Source organism: Crocuta crocuta, unplaced genomic scaffold, assembly GCF_008692635.1.
Source record: "Crocuta crocuta isolate KB4526 unplaced genomic scaffold, BGI_CrCroc_1.0 scaffold26, whole genome shotgun sequence".
Classification (NCBI taxonomy): Eukaryota; Metazoa; Chordata; class Mammalia; order Carnivora; family Hyaenidae; genus Crocuta; species Crocuta crocuta.
Window position 1 is genome coordinate 5,867,306 of NW_027532249.1, and position 19,002 is coordinate 5,886,307.

At 40.2% G+C, this 19,002-nt stretch overlaps 1 protein-coding gene across 1 annotated transcript in view; it reads left to right on the plus strand.

Annotated features, from left to right (window-relative positions):
* LAMA1 (laminin subunit alpha 1) overlaps positions 1 to 19,002 on the plus strand; it is a 177,431-nt gene that overhangs the window by 51,052 nt on the left and 107,377 nt on the right. The window contains exons 8-10 of the mRNA XM_077778268.1: positions 14,970 to 15,212; positions 16,125 to 16,304; positions 18,712 to 18,801. Of these exons, the coding sequence (XP_077634394.1) occupies positions 14,970 to 15,212; positions 16,125 to 16,304; positions 18,712 to 18,801 (513 nt within the window). The remainder of the gene's footprint in view (positions 1 to 14,969; positions 15,213 to 16,124; positions 16,305 to 18,711; positions 18,802 to 19,002) is intronic.

A 19,002-nucleotide genomic window follows, 5' to 3' on the forward strand; every position in this document is an offset into this window, starting at 1 on the left:
CTTTCTAATATGTATGTCTTCCTCACCAGGGCTTCTTAGACTGGGCTTTGGGAAGGATTCTGGGAAATCCACGCAGGTTTTGAGACCCTGTCTCCTTATATGTTTCTTGTCCCCAACTATTTTGACTTCAAAATAAAGTTTTTTTGTATATGTATGGAAAGAAAGAGAGGTCTGTTCTGAATTCATTATTTCTTCCTGTTATACTGAAGTTAAAAAAAAGATAAGTTTTAATTTCTAAAGAAATACTTCTTTGAAAAATACAGTGCCGTTGGAATCCATTCTAGCATTGGCTGTTTTTTTTTCTTTTTACTTAGTGATCTACTCAAACTGTAGCATCTTTATCCTTAAGAAGAAAGCTGTAACAACTAGACAAAGCAAGGAGCTCATAATTACCTCAGTTATACCTCAGAATAGCTCTTGTGTTTTTAATGTCTTCAATTGACCTTTTCTCTATGCAGAAATATTCTTTATTTTGATATAGAAGCGACATTTTTTAAATATAAAAAAATATAAGACAACAAGTTTTTAAAAAATCACTTGTGATATTAATTATGAGGAATCACCATTTGATCCATTCCATGCTGGGTGAGAACAATGTGTATATTTAATAATTCATGATCTCTGCTTATTGGGTGCCAGGGTCTCAGGATTCCTTGATGAACAAGACAGTGATGATATTTGGGGAAAACCCTTAGCACAGAGAAAGTACGGAGCAAACAGTAGCTTCCTCATATATGCTGGTTGTTATCATTGCTGCTTCGATTGTTCTTTAAGGCCAAGCCTGGCCATCAGGGCTATTTGGTCGTGGGGGAAATATGCAAGTAAGTAGACCTCTTTGGTCCGGTGCAATAGGCGTTGATGGTGCTTGGAGAACATAGGAAGGGCAGCTTAGGGGATGAGGGAGACAACCCAAAGGAAGGGAGAGAGGGAAAGGAGCAGGGAATGAGGAAGGGTACGCAGGAGTGCAGCTAGGGAAAGTCATGTTTACAGAGCTAAAATAGTACATCCGGTCCTGTAATAAGTGTCTTCTTTCATTTTTCCTGTTGATTGAGATACAAGTTGCGCACTGCCGGATGCACCCATCTTAAGGGTATAGTTGGATGGGTTTTGATACATACAGACACGTGTGTAAGCCACAGCCTTATCAAAATACAGACCATTTCCATGGCCCCAGAATCTCCCCCTGTGCCTTTCCCAGTCTGCGCTCCACCAGCCCCTCCCCTCCCCCCCTCCAGAGGAACCACTGTTCTGAATGTTTCTGACTTTAGATTAGCTTCTCCTGTTATATAATATAGGAATGGAATTAAACGGTGTGTCACTTTGTCTGGCTTCTTTTAGCGTTCTATCTGTGAAATTCAGCCACAGGTCCTTGTATTAGTGGCTTGTTCTTTAATTTCTGGGTAGTATTTTACTTCGGGAATATACCAACATTTGTTTCTCGGTCCTCTTGTTCTGTTGTTTGGGTTATTCCAGTTCTTTTTCTCAATGCCTATTTTATTTTATTTATTTTTTATTGAGATGTAATTGACAGACGACACTAAGTCTGAGATGCACAACTTGGTTTGATATATTTATTATTGCAGTATGATTACTACAGTAGCATTAGCCAACACTTCTATCCTGTCATCTAATTATTATGTCTGTTTCGTGTTGAGAACAATTGAATACCTTAGGGATTCCCTGAGCCTGCACTGATGGGTTAAACCACAAAGCAAAAAGAATTACAAAACCATAGGATGCTCACACCCAATTTGGGTAAACAAGATTAGGTAAATAAGTATAGAGGGCGGGTCAAAGGCCCCCAGGATACGGAGGGTGGGGCAAAGGCCCCAATACAAAGGTATGTGAGGTAAATAAGAGTAGGTATTCAGGGCAGAAATGCCCCCCCCCCCCAATTTAGCACTGTAACAGAAAGCTGCTTTCACAGGAAGAAAGGACCAAATTAGGTAAACAGGTAAATAGGGTTATAGACCACTGTGATGCTGCCCAGAGCAGAGCTAATTAGCAAAAGAAAGGTGCCTTGCTTACCTTGAGGTTGCACACTCTGTCTTATCCCCTAGGCTGGCTAAGATAAACAGACACGGTGCCTCATGTCTCCCATTAACATTCATCTGCCCAGCGTCAGGAGTTTGGTTTATATTGACCCAAACCCCTAACACCATATATCTTTAAAACCCCCTTTCCCTCATGCCCATGGGTTAATGTTCACAGACTCATGGTCTCCTTGTGCACACCCATCATGTTTGTAAGCCTTCTGATCTTAATAAATACAGGGCAAGGACTCTTATTCGGGGCTCTTGTCTTTTCCCGGACAATAGCCATCTCTTGCATTTTAATCCTGCGTCCGCTGTCTTGCTGGACAAGAGAGAACTTTAGACCCAGAGTCTACAACAAAGATCTAGTCTCTTAGCAACTTGGAAGTTTATTATAAAATATTGTGGACTATAATCACTGTATTATGCATTAGATCTAAGAACTTATTTATGTACTAGTTGCTATAGATTCTGACTACTGTAAATAAAGCTGCCATGAACATTCGTATGCAAATCTTTTTCTGGACATATGTTTTTATTTCTCTAAGATTGGAATTGTGTAGCCAAAGGATATGTCAATATTTGACTTTATAAGACATTGGCAAACCACCGTCCAGAAAGTGTCTCCAGGCAATAAGCTCTTCTCCCCAGAACCACTGTCCTGTGCGCCTGCTGTCCAATTCCTTAAAAAATTTGTTTAATGTTTATTCATTTCTGAGACAGAGAGAGACAGAGCGTGAGCCGAGGAGGAGCAGAGAGAGAGGGGGACACAGAATCCAAAGCAGGCTCCAGACTCTGAGCTGTCAGCACAGAGCCTGACATGGGGCTCAAACTCACAGACTGTGAGATCATGAACTGAGCCAAAGCTGGGCGCTTAACCGACTGAGCCACCCCCGCACCCCTAATTTTTTAGTGCCACTCTTTTATATACTTTATCCAGTTTTCTAGTTGGTTGCTCCAGGAGAGCCAGGAAGTACCAATGTCTTCTTCATGGCCAGCTTCTAAATTCCTGTAACAATTTTTAATCACAGAATAATAGGTCACCATCTGGGTACATGGTAATTTATTCAGCCTGTTTCCATTGATGGACATATAAGCTGTTTCCAATTTCATAAAGTCATGCTGCAACAAATATTTGAATATTTTCCTGACTAAGGAATGATTATATTTTAGTGTAGATTCCAAGAAATGGGATTATTGGGTCAAAGAGCTTAAACATCTTTCAAATGTGGATCTTTTTTCTTTTTTTTTGAGAGAGAGAGAGAAGGTGCAAGTGAGTGAGGGCCAGAGAGAGAGAGAGGGAGAGAAATAAGCAGGGCTCATTTTTTATTTGTTTGTTTGTTTTAGCCAAAGCAGGGCTTGAGCTCACCTGAAGTGGGCTGGAACTCATGAACGTGAGATCATGACTTGAGCCCAAGTCAGATGTTAACCAACTGAGCTACCCAGGCACCCCTGAGATGGGATCTTTACTGCCTTAGTTTTTCCAAAATATTGGTTACTTTATATGCTCTCTGACAGTGAGTGGAAGTTTGTGTCCCACAACCCCTCAGCAGCACAGAGATGAACATTTCCCTTCAGTTTTTGTTCTCTACTAATTGAATAGCAGAGCATCTATTATTTGTTTGTTTATTTGTTATTATTTGTTCATGCACTTATTCAGATGTAACATATACTTATTGACTTATGTCGCTGTATTGGACATATATTTGGGGGCTCTGGGCTGGATTCAGATACTTAAACAATGTTTATTTGTTCTTGTCTATTACCGTCACATGTATGAATTATGTCATGATTATTCATCTCTACAGGAGCCATCAAATCCTTGTAACATGGTAGTGAAATTTTTAGACATTTGACCATCCATGCAAGAGGCAAGACACAATTTTCAACTCCTATTGTCACCAAAGAGGAAAAAGTTGAATTGACTCTAAATATCATTGTTTGGAGAGGTACCACTTGTCAGAAGAATAACTATGGCACTGGAGAAAAGTCACTAAAATTCTGATAGTGGTACCTTCCATCGGAAGTGAGCATTTTATAAAGTGATTTCCTATGCGTTATTTCCCACTCTACTTATAATATGAAATAAGTGAAGAACGTATCGATCTGTATTCACATTCTTCATCATGAAGAATGCAGTGGGATGGAGAGGAAACATGCTCTGGATTTATCATTTTAAGCCTGACTTGTGGAAAGCATTGAGCTTAGTTTTGTAATTCTCTAGATTGTAAGAAATTAAAAATGTCTTACTCTATGAGCATTATTCTTGGTGAAATGACAAAGCTGGCAGAGTGACAAAGGTAGAAGACCCCTAGTGACAGGGACAGTGGCCTGTTTATGCCAGTGCACTTCCTGAAACCTGGGATCCCTTTGAGATTTTTATGTAGATACTTGGAGGGCACTGGGTCACTCTGGCCTGCCCTTTATGTGCCATAAGGTACGGAAATGAAGTCTGGGAAAGCTGTGAGATCAAATTAAAACCTGCAGATTATTAGCTGGGGCCTCACAGCTCTCTGAACCGGATGTCTGGTGAAATTTGGTGAAGTCTTAAAATCACTTATTAGCCAACTGGGGTGGGTTAAGCTTTCTTAGGGTGATAACTATGATAGTCATGTGTAAATAGTTTTGTTTGTTTTTGACAAATTCATAGACTTTATTCGCGGAGAAGTTTTTGATTTATAGAAAAATTCAGTGACAAATACAAAAGTTTCCATATACCCCCCTCTATAATAGCTTTTGATCAAATTTGAACGATTAGTCATAGTTTTAAAAGCAAATCATCAAGTGATTGATCTAGTACATGTTCAATAGTTTCTAAGAACTTCCCCCCTCATGTTTAGAAGGTGACTGAAAATCACCATCAGTCTTATAATTTAAAATTTCCTCTTTAGTAATATTTTATGGCATGTTATCAGAGGATATTTACGTTTGCTCTTCATATGGTAGAAGCACAAGAAAGCCAGTAAAATAACCAGGTAGTAGGCCTCCACTGAGGTGGTCACTATTTAGGGTTATCGATTGCTTTATACCAGATTTATCTACGGGCCAGGCAGGAAACAGGGTTGCCCCGAAGTCAGCTTGTGGTTCAGGAAGTAGCCCCAAGGAGGAAAGCATTCTGTCTGAACCATGGGTCTTCAGTCAAGGCATCGCCAGGGCCTCCTTTCCTTTTCAAACCCGAATGGTCTGGAGCTTGGATTTTTTTTTTTAATTTTTTTTTTAAATGTTTTATTTATTTCTAGAGAGAGAGACAGCATGAGCAGAGGAGGGTCAGAGAGAGAGGGAGTCACAGACTGAAACAGGCTCCAGGCTCCAAGCTGGCAGTCAGCACAGAGCCCTACGCGGGCCGAACCCACGAACCGCGAGATCATGACCTAAGCGAAAGTCGGACACTTAACCGACTAAACCACCCAGGCGCCCCTGGAGCTTGGATTTTATATTTTGTGAAGTACCGTCGCGCCTTACCAGAGCTTTGTAAGACCATGACAGAAACCAGATCATGGGAAAGATGAGATTCCAAACATCCCCTCTGAGCTGATTGTGTGACCTCCACGTGGCTTCATCGGCTTCTCCAGAGTTCCCTGATCAGAAATACTGTGTTCTACTCAGGTGCAATTTAGAAATCCCCATCTTCCAGGAAAAGTTGAGTCTTCATATCATCCACTTTTCTCTATTTTCGCATCCTTTTTTTTCTTATGGTAAAATATACATTTGTCATTTTAACCATTCTTTTAAGTGTACCATTCAGTGGCATTAAGTGCATTCACACTGTTGTACAACCATCACCACTATTCACCTCTAGATGAATAATCAAGCCTCTATTTGACTACTCTAGGTGACCCATGAGTGGAATCGTACAGTATTTATCCTTTTGTGTTTGATGTATTTCACTTAGCATAATGTCCTCAAGGTTCACCCGTGTCATAGGATGTATGAGAATTTCATTCATTTTTAAGGCTGAATAATATTCCATTATAGGGACATCTCAGGGTTTCATTTATCCATTAATGGGTATTTGGGTTATTTCTGTCTCTTGAGTACTGTGAATAATGCCTCTGTAGACATTGGTATACTGGTATCTGTTTAAGTCGTTACTTTCAGAAGTGGGATTGCTGGATCATATGGTAATCCTATGATTAATTTTTTGAGGATCCACCATACTGTCTTCCATAATGGCTGTACCATTTTACATTTCCATCACATATTTTTATGTAAACAAAAGCTTCCTACATAAGACACTTATTTAGATATTTTATTTTTTTAATTTGTTAATGTTTGTTTAATTTTGAGAGAGAAAAACAGAGTGTAAGCTGGGGAGGGGCAGAGAGAGAGAGAAAGGAAGACACAGAATCTGAAGCAGGCTCCAGGCTCTGAGCTGGCAGCACAGAACCCAGTGTGGGCTTTGAACTCACGAACTGTGGGATCATGACCTGAGCTGAAATCAAGAGTCAGACATTTAACCAACAGAGCTACCCAGGTGCCCCTAGATATTCTTTTTTTTTTTTTTAAGAGAGCTTTAAGTCTGATAATTTAAATGTGATAACCATCCATTTGATGCCTGACAAGTGATAGATGCTGAGTGAAGTTAAATGTATCTAAAGAAAAATGACAGTCTTGATATAGGACATAGACCAAAGAATGAAGTCTTGCAAAAACAAAAAGAAAATGCTCTCTAATTTCTCTAGTGCTAAAACTAGAAACAATTTGGCTAGATTTCATGACCAAAGGAGAGAGACACATAATTATTGTTTCTAGGAGCTGTAAATGTGTAACTAATAGGTTAATGTTTAATGGAGTTAGTCAAGTGCAGCTTTTCTGGATGGTATCGCCAGTTGGATTTGTGAGGCTTAATGATTAGGAGCCCCTTTTACTTTCATAGGCTGTGATGACACTGCTTTCTCATGATTAGGGATGAGAAGAAGGGATAGGAAGCTATAAGCATGCAACCATTGTGAGAAAAACTGGGGCACCATAGGCCAACAGGAATTCTAGCAGATGAAGTGAAAAGAAGTTGAGTTTCCAAATTTTGCAGCCAGAAGTTTTCTGAGACTGAGGAAAGAAGGGGGAAGTGTGGGCTTTGAAGCCATGTTGTGTCCGGCTGGAGTTGGAAAGCTCTGCTTGACCTCTTTGTATTTTCTTTCTCACTTACATTTGACTTTTTAGAAAACTCTTTGGGGCACCCGGGTGGCTCAGTCAGTTAAGCGTCTGACTCTTTGTTTCAGCTCAGGTCATGATCTCATGGTTCGTGAGTTCTAGCCCTGCGTCGGGCTCTGTGCAGACAGCCTGGAGCCAGCTTGGGATTCTCTCTTCCTCTTTCTCTATCCCTCCCCGGCTCATGCTCTCTCTTTCTCAAAATAAATAAATAAACTTGAAAAAGGAAAAAGAAAACTCCTTAAGATGCACTAGACCTTTTCTCTGCTTTGGTCTTGGTCTTCACTACATCAGTGTCACCATATCTCCCGATTTCCCAGCACCAACATCAGTTCCATGGTCTTTTCCCCGCTGCTGACTCTGCAGCTCCCTGGTTTAAGGTCCTCTGATGTTCTTTTTTTTTTTTTTTAATTTTTTTAATGTTTTTATTTATTTCTAGGAGAGAGAGAGAGAGAGACAGTGTGAGCAGGGGAGGGTCAGAGAGAGAGGGAGTCACAGACTGAAACAGGCTCCAGGCTCTGAGCTGGCAGTCAGCACAGAGCCCGACGCGGGGCTCGAACCCACTAACCTCAATGAGATCATGACCTAAGCGAAAGTCGGACGCTTAACCGACTAAGCCACCCAGGCGCCCCAGGTCCTCTGATGTTCTAAAAGTTTGAACATGGTGCCCTTCGCCGGCTCCCTCCTTCTGTCTACACCAAGCTGGCCTGGCCTCCTGCCATTTCTCTCCCACTCTGTGCTCTGGCCCTGCAGGGTTGTCCCTCCTGTCCCTCTGCACTTTCTCTCACTTTACCTAGTCATCTCCTCCTCAGTCCTCCCCTCTTCTCAAAGAAGACTTCCCCAGCCATCCCGTCTTCTCCAGTTTAGACTGGCCTCCCCCACCGTAGCCAGACACCTTCAACACCTTCTGTCTTCCTGGCGACTTGGTCAACCTCTGTCTTTTCCATCAGGGCATCCAGCCACACTAACTATGTCCTCTTCCCCGCTGTATTGGTGTGTCTGTGACGTACAGTCCCTGGCACAAAGCAGATACTCAATCAGTGTTTATCGAATGAAGCTCAAGCGAAAAATTGTTAGGGAGCACTCCTTGCTCCTTCCTCATGTGTCCTTACGGGAGCGTCTCTGAGACTAACATCTCTGCTTCTTTGCCTGTCTCTCCTCCTCCCCAGGAGAGGAGCAGGCATTTTTCTAGCTGGCTGAAGAGCTGACTCAGGGTCTGGGGGGGGGGGGGGAGGGCACACAGCCCTATTCTTCTTTTATTGGACAGGTTGTTCATAGGACACAGGTTCCTGACCCACAGGGCAAGGTCATGGAGCAGGTGTGCACGTGTCCACTCAGCCTGTGATGCAGAGCCAGTAGGTGAGGCAGACCACTCCAGCTACCCAGCGAGGCCATAACCTCCAGTTTTGCCTTTTTCTGGAATATTGCTGATTTCCTTCTTCAGTCTCCATGACAGATTTCTGAGCCTACTTCCACAGTGAGGAGGGGAAGAAAGGAAAATTATTTATTGCCACTTCTGCTCCAACATAAATAAACGGGAGACTGCATTTTGGTGAAAAGCCTAGTATAATTTGGAAGCCTCAGATATTTGTAGGTGAAAAATGGGTGGAGGTTAGGAGTCGGGGGATAGGAAAGGTGCCTTTTTTATTTCTCAGGTTGGAGAATGACCTGAAACTGCATCTCACAAGCGGGCTTATCTCATTGAAGGGGTGCCGGGCTGTCACATGACACTTATACAGAGTAGGGAAAAGTGGTGAAGGTCTCCACAAAGGGCATTTGGTGACATGCCTGGCTGTGCTTTTGACGTAGTTCCAACCAATCTTCCACAGAATTTAGCAAAAGCATTCCAGAACACTTGGGAATATTCAGCGCTGGGAACAATTATGTGGAGAAATACACTGAGACGGAATGAAAACCAACCTCTTATTTCTCCGTTTTGACTTCTTCAAGTGGTGTGACGCTTTTCCTTTGAAATACTTGCTAGTCGTCCTTAAATGGAAACGGTGACATGGGACAGCTTACTGATGGGTCCTTTTTAAAGTAGCTTTTCCAGTTGACGAAACACAGAACTGCTTCTGACAGATGTTTTGAATATCACTTTCCCATCTTTGGATTGCTGGTTATAAGTTACTGCTTCCTTTCTAGACAGGCTCATATCTCTGGGCCCCCCGTTTGCTGCTGACCGTCTTTATTACTTTGGCTTTTCCTCAATGTCTCCTTGAAGTATGTGGGCTTGGTTCAAAAGTGGGCCATCCCTTGATTTTCTGAGACCTGAATCTTAAAAAATTTAAAGAACGAGAGCTACTTGATTTAAATTTGTCACTACTGGTAGCCAAGTCCCCCTTTTCCCAATGAAGAGAAAAAGTGGGAAAAGAAAGAAGGGGTAACATTGGGGTTCATTTGGCATTTCTAATGAAAGCACCAGACTTAAAGAAAAAGAAACCTAGTTTTATTCCAGAATTCTCTTTTCATTCACAAAGCTGTTTCCTTCTGTCTGTTTATTTTGTATACGGGTCCTACAATGAAGAGATAACAGTAAAATAGCCAACTAAAATATGGTAGAAATGGCATTTTAAGGTGATTGCCCACAAGAGGTTTACCTAAAACGTGTGTTGTGGGTGTGCAAGTATATACCCGGTACTGTCCTCTAAGCCCCAAACTTCCCTTGCTCCTTCGCATGATTATCAGCGGATTAGATACATGAGTGATGGATACTCTAAAACCAGAAGTGATATGTATCTGTGGTAGTAGTCAGCCTTCTGATAAATAAAAACCTCTTTATTCTTGAGTAATAAATACTAATTCAAGTGGTCATTTTGAATTTCATATCCTAATAATGTCATAAAAATAGAGCTTACAAAGCACACATTTACTACTTTTTGTAGGGATATTTGAGCAATGTTGCTTATCAAATACACTTAACTTTTTAAGAATAGAATTTGACTCATAACCCAAAACTCTGCAAAAATCTCTTTTCCTTCACATTAGAGAGAAATTCCTCCATTCACTGCTTAGTGACTATCACGGAGGCAGGTAAGTGCTTGTTTGGAGAATTTCCAGAGGGGGGTCGTGCGTGGTATCTGGGTCCCCTGCAGGTTATATGCAGAGGCCCAGCCGAGAGGAGCTGAGCTTCCCGTGATGAGAAGAGACTTGACTTCTTCATGTACATTGGAAATTAACCTCCAATGTTGGAGAATTAGGCTATCTAAATTATAAAGATGCTATGCCCGAGGTGGATTTAATATGTTTAAGATGGCGGCCCACATGAAAATTCATGTCAGGATTCCTCTGTAGAAAGTGGTGTTTGATGTATGTCTACTTTATTTATGTGACACTGTTTATGTGCATTCCAGTGATGACTAACAAAGGTCACTTGGTGGAAAACCGTGATGAAGGTGGATTTTGAAATGGCTGTATCAGCTGCAGGTCTGGCAAGACCACAGGGACTCTGAGTCTTGTGAAAACTGCCACATCAGCTTGTGCTCAGCCAACCTTACATGGAGAGAAAAGGCAGTTTAGTCAACCATGCAAAAAAATAAATAAATAAAACAACAACAACAACCAAAAAAAAAAAAAACCAAACAAACAAGAAAAAACCCCCAAAACAAAGAAACACAGAACTGTCACAGATTTCATTAAGGCAACCTTAGGTATGTGTGGGCATTTGGGGGCCAGGAGGATGTATGGTGGCTGACTTTGGAGAGACACTGCCTGATTTCTTATTGGGACCTGCATCTCAGTAGTTGGTCTCTGACCCTCTCTATACTTCAGTTTCCAAATATGTAAAATGGAAGAGGGAGAGCCTGGGTGGCTCTGTTGGTTGGCTATCTGATTCTTGATTTCTGCTCAAGTCATGGTCTTTGAGTTCGTGAGTTCGAGCCCTGCATCAGGCTCCACACTGACAGTGCAGAGCCTGCCTGGTATTCCCTCTCTTTCCCTCTCTCTCAAAATAAATAAATAAACTTTTGAAAAAAATATGTTAAATGGGAACAATAATCATTTGGAATTCAAGGAGTTGTTTGGGATTAAATGAGATGACACACATACAGCTCTTAAAATGCATGAAGTCATCAACCTATTAGCTCTTTCCATTTTTCAATGTGAAACTGGAAAACTGAAGGTAAATACAGTTCATGTCAGCTGTCTTTGTGAATTTCCTTTCCTTCTATCCCTCTTTCTCACTGGGCACCCCCAGTTTTTAAAGTCTAGTTTAAAATGTTCACCACTGGTGATGATCAAGGATCAAGGTTCCATGATCATGGAGTTCTACTTCTATGATGAAAATATTTGCGAAACAATTGGACAGGCAATGAGTAAAGATGAAGATGTTCTCCCTTCAATTAGTTTGAACATCGCTATGAAAACCAGTAGAAGACAAATACCATATGATTTCACTCATATGTAGAATTTAAGAAACAGAACAGATGAATAAATGGGAATGTCGGGGTAGGAGGGAGAGAATAGAGGGAACCAAACTACAAGAGACTCTTAAGGACAGAGAACAAACTGAGGGTTGATGGAGGGAAGAGGGTGGGGGATGGGCTAGATGGGTAATAGGTATTGAGGAGAATGGGTGATGGGTATTGTTACGATGAGCACTGGGTGTTCTATGTAAGTGATGAATCGCTGAGTTCTACTCTTGAAACCAATATTGTGTTGTATGTTAACTAACATTTAAATTAAAAACAACAACAACAACGAAACCAGTGCAAACCTATGAAGGCTAGAGTCTGTCAGGATGCTCTCGGACAGCACTGGATCTTCGAGAAGGTGGAAATAGCCCGCCACTAAGCTGTATAACAAACTCTGGATGTACTTCAGGACTAGTTCTAGAGGAGACAGTAAAGTTCATTGCCAACCGAACCTGCTTCTCAGAAGGGTTCAGTATTTCAGCAACATTAAAATATAGGAAATGAAGGAAACATTATATAAATAGAAATATGTGAATTATAAATTTGGGGGAAGGGCTCTTTGAAGTAAACACTCACAAATAAAAATCATGAAGTTGTGTTTATGGGAGAATTTTCTGGAGATGTTTATGCCAGGACAAAATAGTCTTTGTGCTATTTTAATTTTTAAAAGTGGTTCTAGCTTTTTCAACATAGCCTATTCTGGTCTAGTTCCAAGCATTAATAGTAGATACATAGTTCCTCATTTTCCTCATGACTGAAACCTGAGAATATTGTTTTACTTCTAATGTGCTTTAGAAACAGTGGTTGCATTTTAGAAGGAAATTGCACATGAATACAGGTCATCAAAATATCAGACACACTTCTATCACTTGCAGACTAAGCTTGGTTGGAGGATGTTTCTTGTAGGTGAATCGAGTTACTATAATGAAATATAATTGTCTCCCAGAGAATGAGTCAGGAGGTGAATGTGAAATTATTTGGCTTATGGTGGGTTAACATTAGGAGTTCTTGTGTTCCTGAAATTGGGAGGGCTAAGATGGAGAAGCTAAGAAGAGAAACAAAAAACCTAGAGGCAATAAGACTCAGAACAAGCAAATAATAACTTCCTTCCCAAAGCATACACATCTATATGCGTACATACACATGAATATACACACATAAACACTATATGTATGTACACATTTATATACATATGTTGCATATCTATTTTAAAAATAAAAAATATTTCACTTTGGTTTAAAAAAAATTACCTCCATCAATCTGGGTTACAGGAAATCTGGAGCAAATAGCAGTTCACATGGAAGAAGGCATTTTGTGTATTGTTGCTTACAGCCCTCCTTTGAGCTGGTAATCTAAGTTTACTAACAGAAGAGTGACTGCGTGCTAAGGAACAAAGGACAGAATATTTTTCCTATGTTTTCCCAACTCAGAAAACATTTGGAATTTTGTATTCAGTTCATGGGAACTGCATTTGATAGTAAGTCTGCATTTAGAGCATCACGACAAAGCAATGAGGTCTTGTTAAATGATGAATATCTTCAGGTAAATAGAAAGTTGATGCTGAAAACTTTGCATTCCGGAGACGATATAGGATTGGCATGTTCAGATGTCTGGAGGAGAATGACAGGAAATGGAATCAGCATCTTTTCTGATGTTTTGGAGCATGGAATTTACGAGGCACCTTGAGAATCAATACAGGGAAAGAAAAACTCCTCCAACAGGAAACTTCCATAAAACAAAAGAACTATCTTCGGAGCAAGTGAATTTCCTGTCACTGCAGTGTTCCAAGAGGGGCTGGTTGGTAGACAGATGGTTCTTTGTTAGAGCTGAGTTTGGGGTGGCGTAGCTACAAGGGCCCCTTCCAAACCCACGGTTTACCTGGCCGGTCCCCTCGTCCGGTTGGTGGTCATCTACATCCCCCTTTCCCCTTTGTGCCTCCTCTCTACTTTCTAACTTCTTATTTCCTTTTAAATGAATAGCTTTTAATCTTTCTGAGCAGGTTTCATGTTTATAGAAAAATGACGGTAAAGTACAGAGTCCCGTATCCCCCTCACGCCTCCACACTCTTACTCACATCTTGCGTTAGTGTAAAACATTTGTTTTAGCCGGTGAGCCGATATGAATATATTGTTATTAACTAAGTCATTAATTTACATGGTTTCACTCTGTGCTGCACATTCTATGGATTTTAACACATATATAAAATAATGATATGTGTCTGCAATTACAGTATCATACAGAGCGGATGATCCACTATGCATCTCTCCTTGCCCCTAACCCCTGATGATTACTCATCTTTTTACTGTCTCTGTATTTTCACTTTATTCAAAATGTGACATTTTTGGAATTACATCATATGTAGCCTTTTCAAATTGGCTCTTTCACTTAGCAACGTGCATTTAAGATTCCTCCATAACTTTTCGTGGTGTGAGAACTTATTTCTTTCTATTACTGAAGATGTGTCACCCTTTGTTTATCCATTCACCAGTGGAAGTTTTCCATTCATTTAGGTAAAGACCAAGGAGTACACTTGCTGGGTTGTATGGTAAGAATATGTTTAGTTTTGTGAGAAACTGACAAACTGCATTCCAAAGCGGCTGTAGCATTTTGCATTCCCATCAGCAATTAACCGGAGTTCCTATTGTTCCATATCCTTGTCTGCATTCACTATTGTCGTGCTTTGGGTTTATATTATTCAGATAGGCACACACTTAGCGGACTGCCTTTCCTCCCTCATATGCAGATATGTTATTTCCAAATTACTATAAGAAATACACTTAAGGGGTGCCTCGGTGGCTCAGTCGGTTGAACGTCCAACTATTGAGTTTGGCTCAGGTCATGATCTCTTGGTTTGTAGGATGGAGCCCCACATCAGGCTCTGTGCTGACAGCACGAAGGCCTGCTTGGGATTCTCTCTCTCTCTTTTTCTCTGCCCCTCTTCTGTTTGCAAGAGAGTATGTGTTTGCAAGCGAGTATGTGTGCTCTCTCTCTCTCTAAACAGAGAAATGCATTTAGGCTATGTTTATGAAATATAATGTCACTATTATCATTCAGAATCCAGATGGAAAGACACTGGAAACAAGAGAACAAGCACTTATTTAATATTAATACTGTTGATAATAATCGTAATAATATAAATTTATTTATAAATTGTAAAAATATAAAAGTCCTTGTGAGGACTTTCTGAGTTCATTTGGAAAAGCAGTGCCACCAGGAGAACATGCACAAAACATATTTCTGATCAATCCTTCTGTGCAGTCGCACTCAAAAGCCTTATGAGACATTGGTGGTCATCGTATGATAGTTCTCTCGAGGGAACTATTTTTTGCAAGTGCTACTGATTCTCGATTGACATTTCTCAGTGTCTCTGTTTCAGGTCTTTCAAGTCGCCTACGTCATCATCAAAGCTGCCAATGCCCCTCGACCCGGAAACTGGATTCTGGAGCGTTCCCTGGATGGTACCAAGTTCAGCCCCTGGCAATATTATGCCGTCAGTGACACAGAGTGTTTGACCCGCTACAATGTCACTCCAAGACGGGGGCCGCCCACTTACAGGGCCGATGACGAAGTGATCTGCACCTCCTACTATTCTAGACTGGTGCCGCTTGAGCATGGAGAGGTACCGTGCCCCCGCCAGTGACGTCTGGTGTTTCACCAGAGCCCTCACCTCCCATGTTAAGATAGCCATTGTAAGAGCCAACAATGAACACTCAAAATAGATCTCTCTTAGTACAGATTACAGAGATCTTTAATCTAACTGGCTAGCTGTGCTTAAGGTATTGACTGATGTCTGCTGATGATTGATGTCATAACCCGTACATTTCACCTTATTGATTTCATCCTTTCCAGGAGAGCCCTGGTCTTCACTCAGCTGTAACTCAATAGCTCTATCAGAGCCTCTTCAGAGCATCGTTCCCACGACAACAGCACAAGGACATTTGTCAGAATATTAAGGAGAGGACTAAAATGCCTCGAAAAGATGTAGTTTCTAGTTTTCTTTGTGGAGTTCTCCTGTTTGGCGGTGTTGAGCCTTGGAGGTGGCTCATAAAGTATTTCAGCCCTGTGCTCACCACACCCAGACCGTACACACTTCATTAAAGTCAGAATGTAATAAAAAATAAACCGTTCTTTAGTAGCACCTGGCTTGATGAGATAAAACTACAAAACCTCTCCCGAGCACTTTTCACAGCAGGAATGCAGCAGCAAGCCTGCCTTGTTTCAAGAGCGGGAAACTATACAAAGCTTCCTGGCACCTTCTCTCACTCTCCCCAGTCTGTGCCTTTCACTTAGAATGTGTTTCGGAGAAATCGTAGCCTAATGAAACATGTTAAAATACCCCCACTACCCCGGGAGAAGTGGTTCTGTGTCCACAAGTAGTAGTTAAGGAACGCTGGATTTCTACAAGAATCTAGTTGCTTGGTTTGGTTTTAGATAGTATCAGTAAAGATTATACCCTCAGGATAAACAATCAGGGCTATATTTTTGCATGCTTAAAATTGACGTTTATTTATTTTGATGTCTTTATCTTTAGATTCATACGTCACTGATCAACGGCAGACCGAGCGCAGATGATCTTTCACCCAAGCTGTTGGAGTTTACTTCTGCACGATACATCCGCCTTCGCTTACAGCGTATCAGAACCCTCAATGCCGATCTTATGACCCTGAGCCACCGTGACCCTAAAGACCTCGATCCTATTGTTACAAGACGGGTAAGTCTACGGCAGGGCTCCCGCCCCTTGTGAAAAGTTTATTTTGTTCAAGAGAAATAGCCTGTTCTTTTCGGTTGCCCTTTACCTCCCAAATTAGCCTTTTTTTTTCTTATTTCATTGAGGATTATTATATATGTTTTGTTTAATGGTTCTGACCTCGTGTCCTTGAGCCCCCTCCTCCCATAATGCCATAGCGAAGCGAATGTTGTGGTATTTGCTTTTCACATTCTGCTCTGGCTCCACATCTGATCTTCAGCAAGTCACTTACAAGAAAATTTTAAAATTTGACTTATTATTTATGTTCAAGGAGATGTACAAATTTTAAGTTACAGTAAACGTACAAGGTTTGTACGGACAAACATTTTCCAGTCCCTTGGATAAATGAGAAGTAGAGTTACTGAGGTATAGGGTAGCTGTGTGTTTAATATTTAGGAATTTGCTAAGCCTTATGGAAAGGCTTTTTTGCAGACCAGCAATGTGTGAGAGTTCTGTCACATGACACGCTGTCATCGACGTGGGTTGTCACCCAGTTTCACATCAGCCATTCTGAAGTGCATGTGGCGTCAGTTCCTTGGGATGTTAATTTGGATTTCCCTGACCACACATGTTGAACAGGTGCTTATTGGTACCTGATCGAATCTTTTTGTCCATTTTTCATTTGGGTCATTTCGTCTCCCTATTACGGAGCTATAAAAGACCTTTATATATTTTGTCTGAAAGTCCTTTGTCACGTGTCTACACTGCAAAGATCTCTGTCTGGAGCTTGCTATTCACTTTCCCATGACATTTGAGAGGCTTTAATTTTGATGAAGTCCAACGTACCATTTAAAATTTTATATTAATGCTTTCTATATCCTTTTTGAAAAATAGTTTTTTATTCCGGGTTTGACAGCTATTGTCCTTTCAAATGAATGTTTGTGTTTGGTGTAAGGTAGAGGTCAAGGCTCTTTGTTTCCCCGTCTAAACATACAATTGTTCCAGCACCGTTTGTTAAAAATATTTTCCTCCATTAAATTGTTTTGGTGCCTTGTTGAAAATTATTTGACCTTACGATTGTCTACTTCCGTGTCTGAGCTCCATGCTAGTCTATTGATCTATTTGTCTGTGTTTATGCCCATAACAAGCTTTCTCGATTGCCGTAGTTTTTAAGAGTAAATCTTGAAGTCAGGCCCTATGGTAGCCCTACTGAATTATTTTTTAATATTTTTGGTTATCCTAGGTTGACTGTGTTTCCTTATAAATTTTAGAATCAGTTTGTTAATTAGTGTCAAAAAAAATCCTGCTAAGATTTTCATTGGGATTTCCCTGGTTTGATCAGTTTGGGAAGGATTTTGGAAGACAGTTTGACAGTATTGTATCATTTGATCCATAAACATGTTATATCTCTCTACTTATCTAGGTCCTCTGTAGTTCCTCTTGGCAATGTTTTATTATTTGTTTATTTGTACATCTATAATTCAGTGTATTCTTAAGTATTACACATTTTTGCATGTTAGACTTCATAGATTGCTTTCTAAATTTTATTTTCCATTTGTTCATTGCTAGTGTATAGAAATACCTTCATTTTTGTTTATTGTTTTGCCTGTTAAGACATGGCTAAAGTCACATAGTGTTTCTAGTAGTTTTTTTTTTTAGATTTTTCCTAAGTACACAATAATATTACCTGCAAAAATTGAGAGTTGGGTCTTACTGCGTCCTCTGTACACCTTTGATTTCTTTTTTCTTGCATTATTGAACTGGCTGGCACCTCCCATGGACACGGAATGGAAATGGTGAGAGCAGATTGTAAGAGGAGACCACTTCATCTTTCACTTCAAGCTTTTGGTGGCTCATGGATTCCCTTTATTAGGCTGAGGAGGAGATTCTCTTCCACTGGTTTCCCAAGTGTTTTTCACGAATGATGATAAATTCAGGGCTTTTTGTGAATCTATTTGAAATGATCAAACGCTTTTTTTCTCCTTTATTCTATTAAGACAGTGATGTAAATTTATGGATTTATGTGTGTTGTATTTTGGAGGAAAATCCTATTTGGTCATGAGTTATTATCCCTTGTATAAAGTACTATATTGAGTTATATAGTGCTGTATCCAATGTAATGATGTTTTTTACGGTTTTCAGTGACATGAGTTTTGAATATGACTGCCTAGTATAAGGTGCAGTTATAAGAATTTCTTGGTTTAAGAATTTCTTTTAGATGCCTTTGGTTTTTGTTGATGAACTCATTTGAGCATTATTTGTTTTCATTGAACACAGGATTCTTTGTACATGAAATATAATTTAAAATGTATATCTAATTATTTTTTAGATTACCAATAACAGCTGAGCTATTTATTGATGAGCCCAACGTTTTCTGTTAACTGAAATAGAAGAGGCCTTAATTTTTGTTTGTCATTTTTGTTTTCCTTAGTATTACTATTCAATCAAAGACATTTCTGTTGGCGGAATGTGTATTTGTTATGGCCATGCTAGTAGCTGCCCGTGGGATGAAACTACAAAGGTGAGTTCTAGTATTTTACAGTGTATTGAAGCTTCAAAATTGAAATTACAGCTATAATGTTTTACTTACTAGTTTTTATATTCAAGTCAGATGTTAAAAGGTATAAAATCACAATGCAGAAAAAGATTTATCAGATAATTTAACTGGTTTCATTTTTTGAACAATTTTATTTCACTTTGGAGGATATACATACACACACAC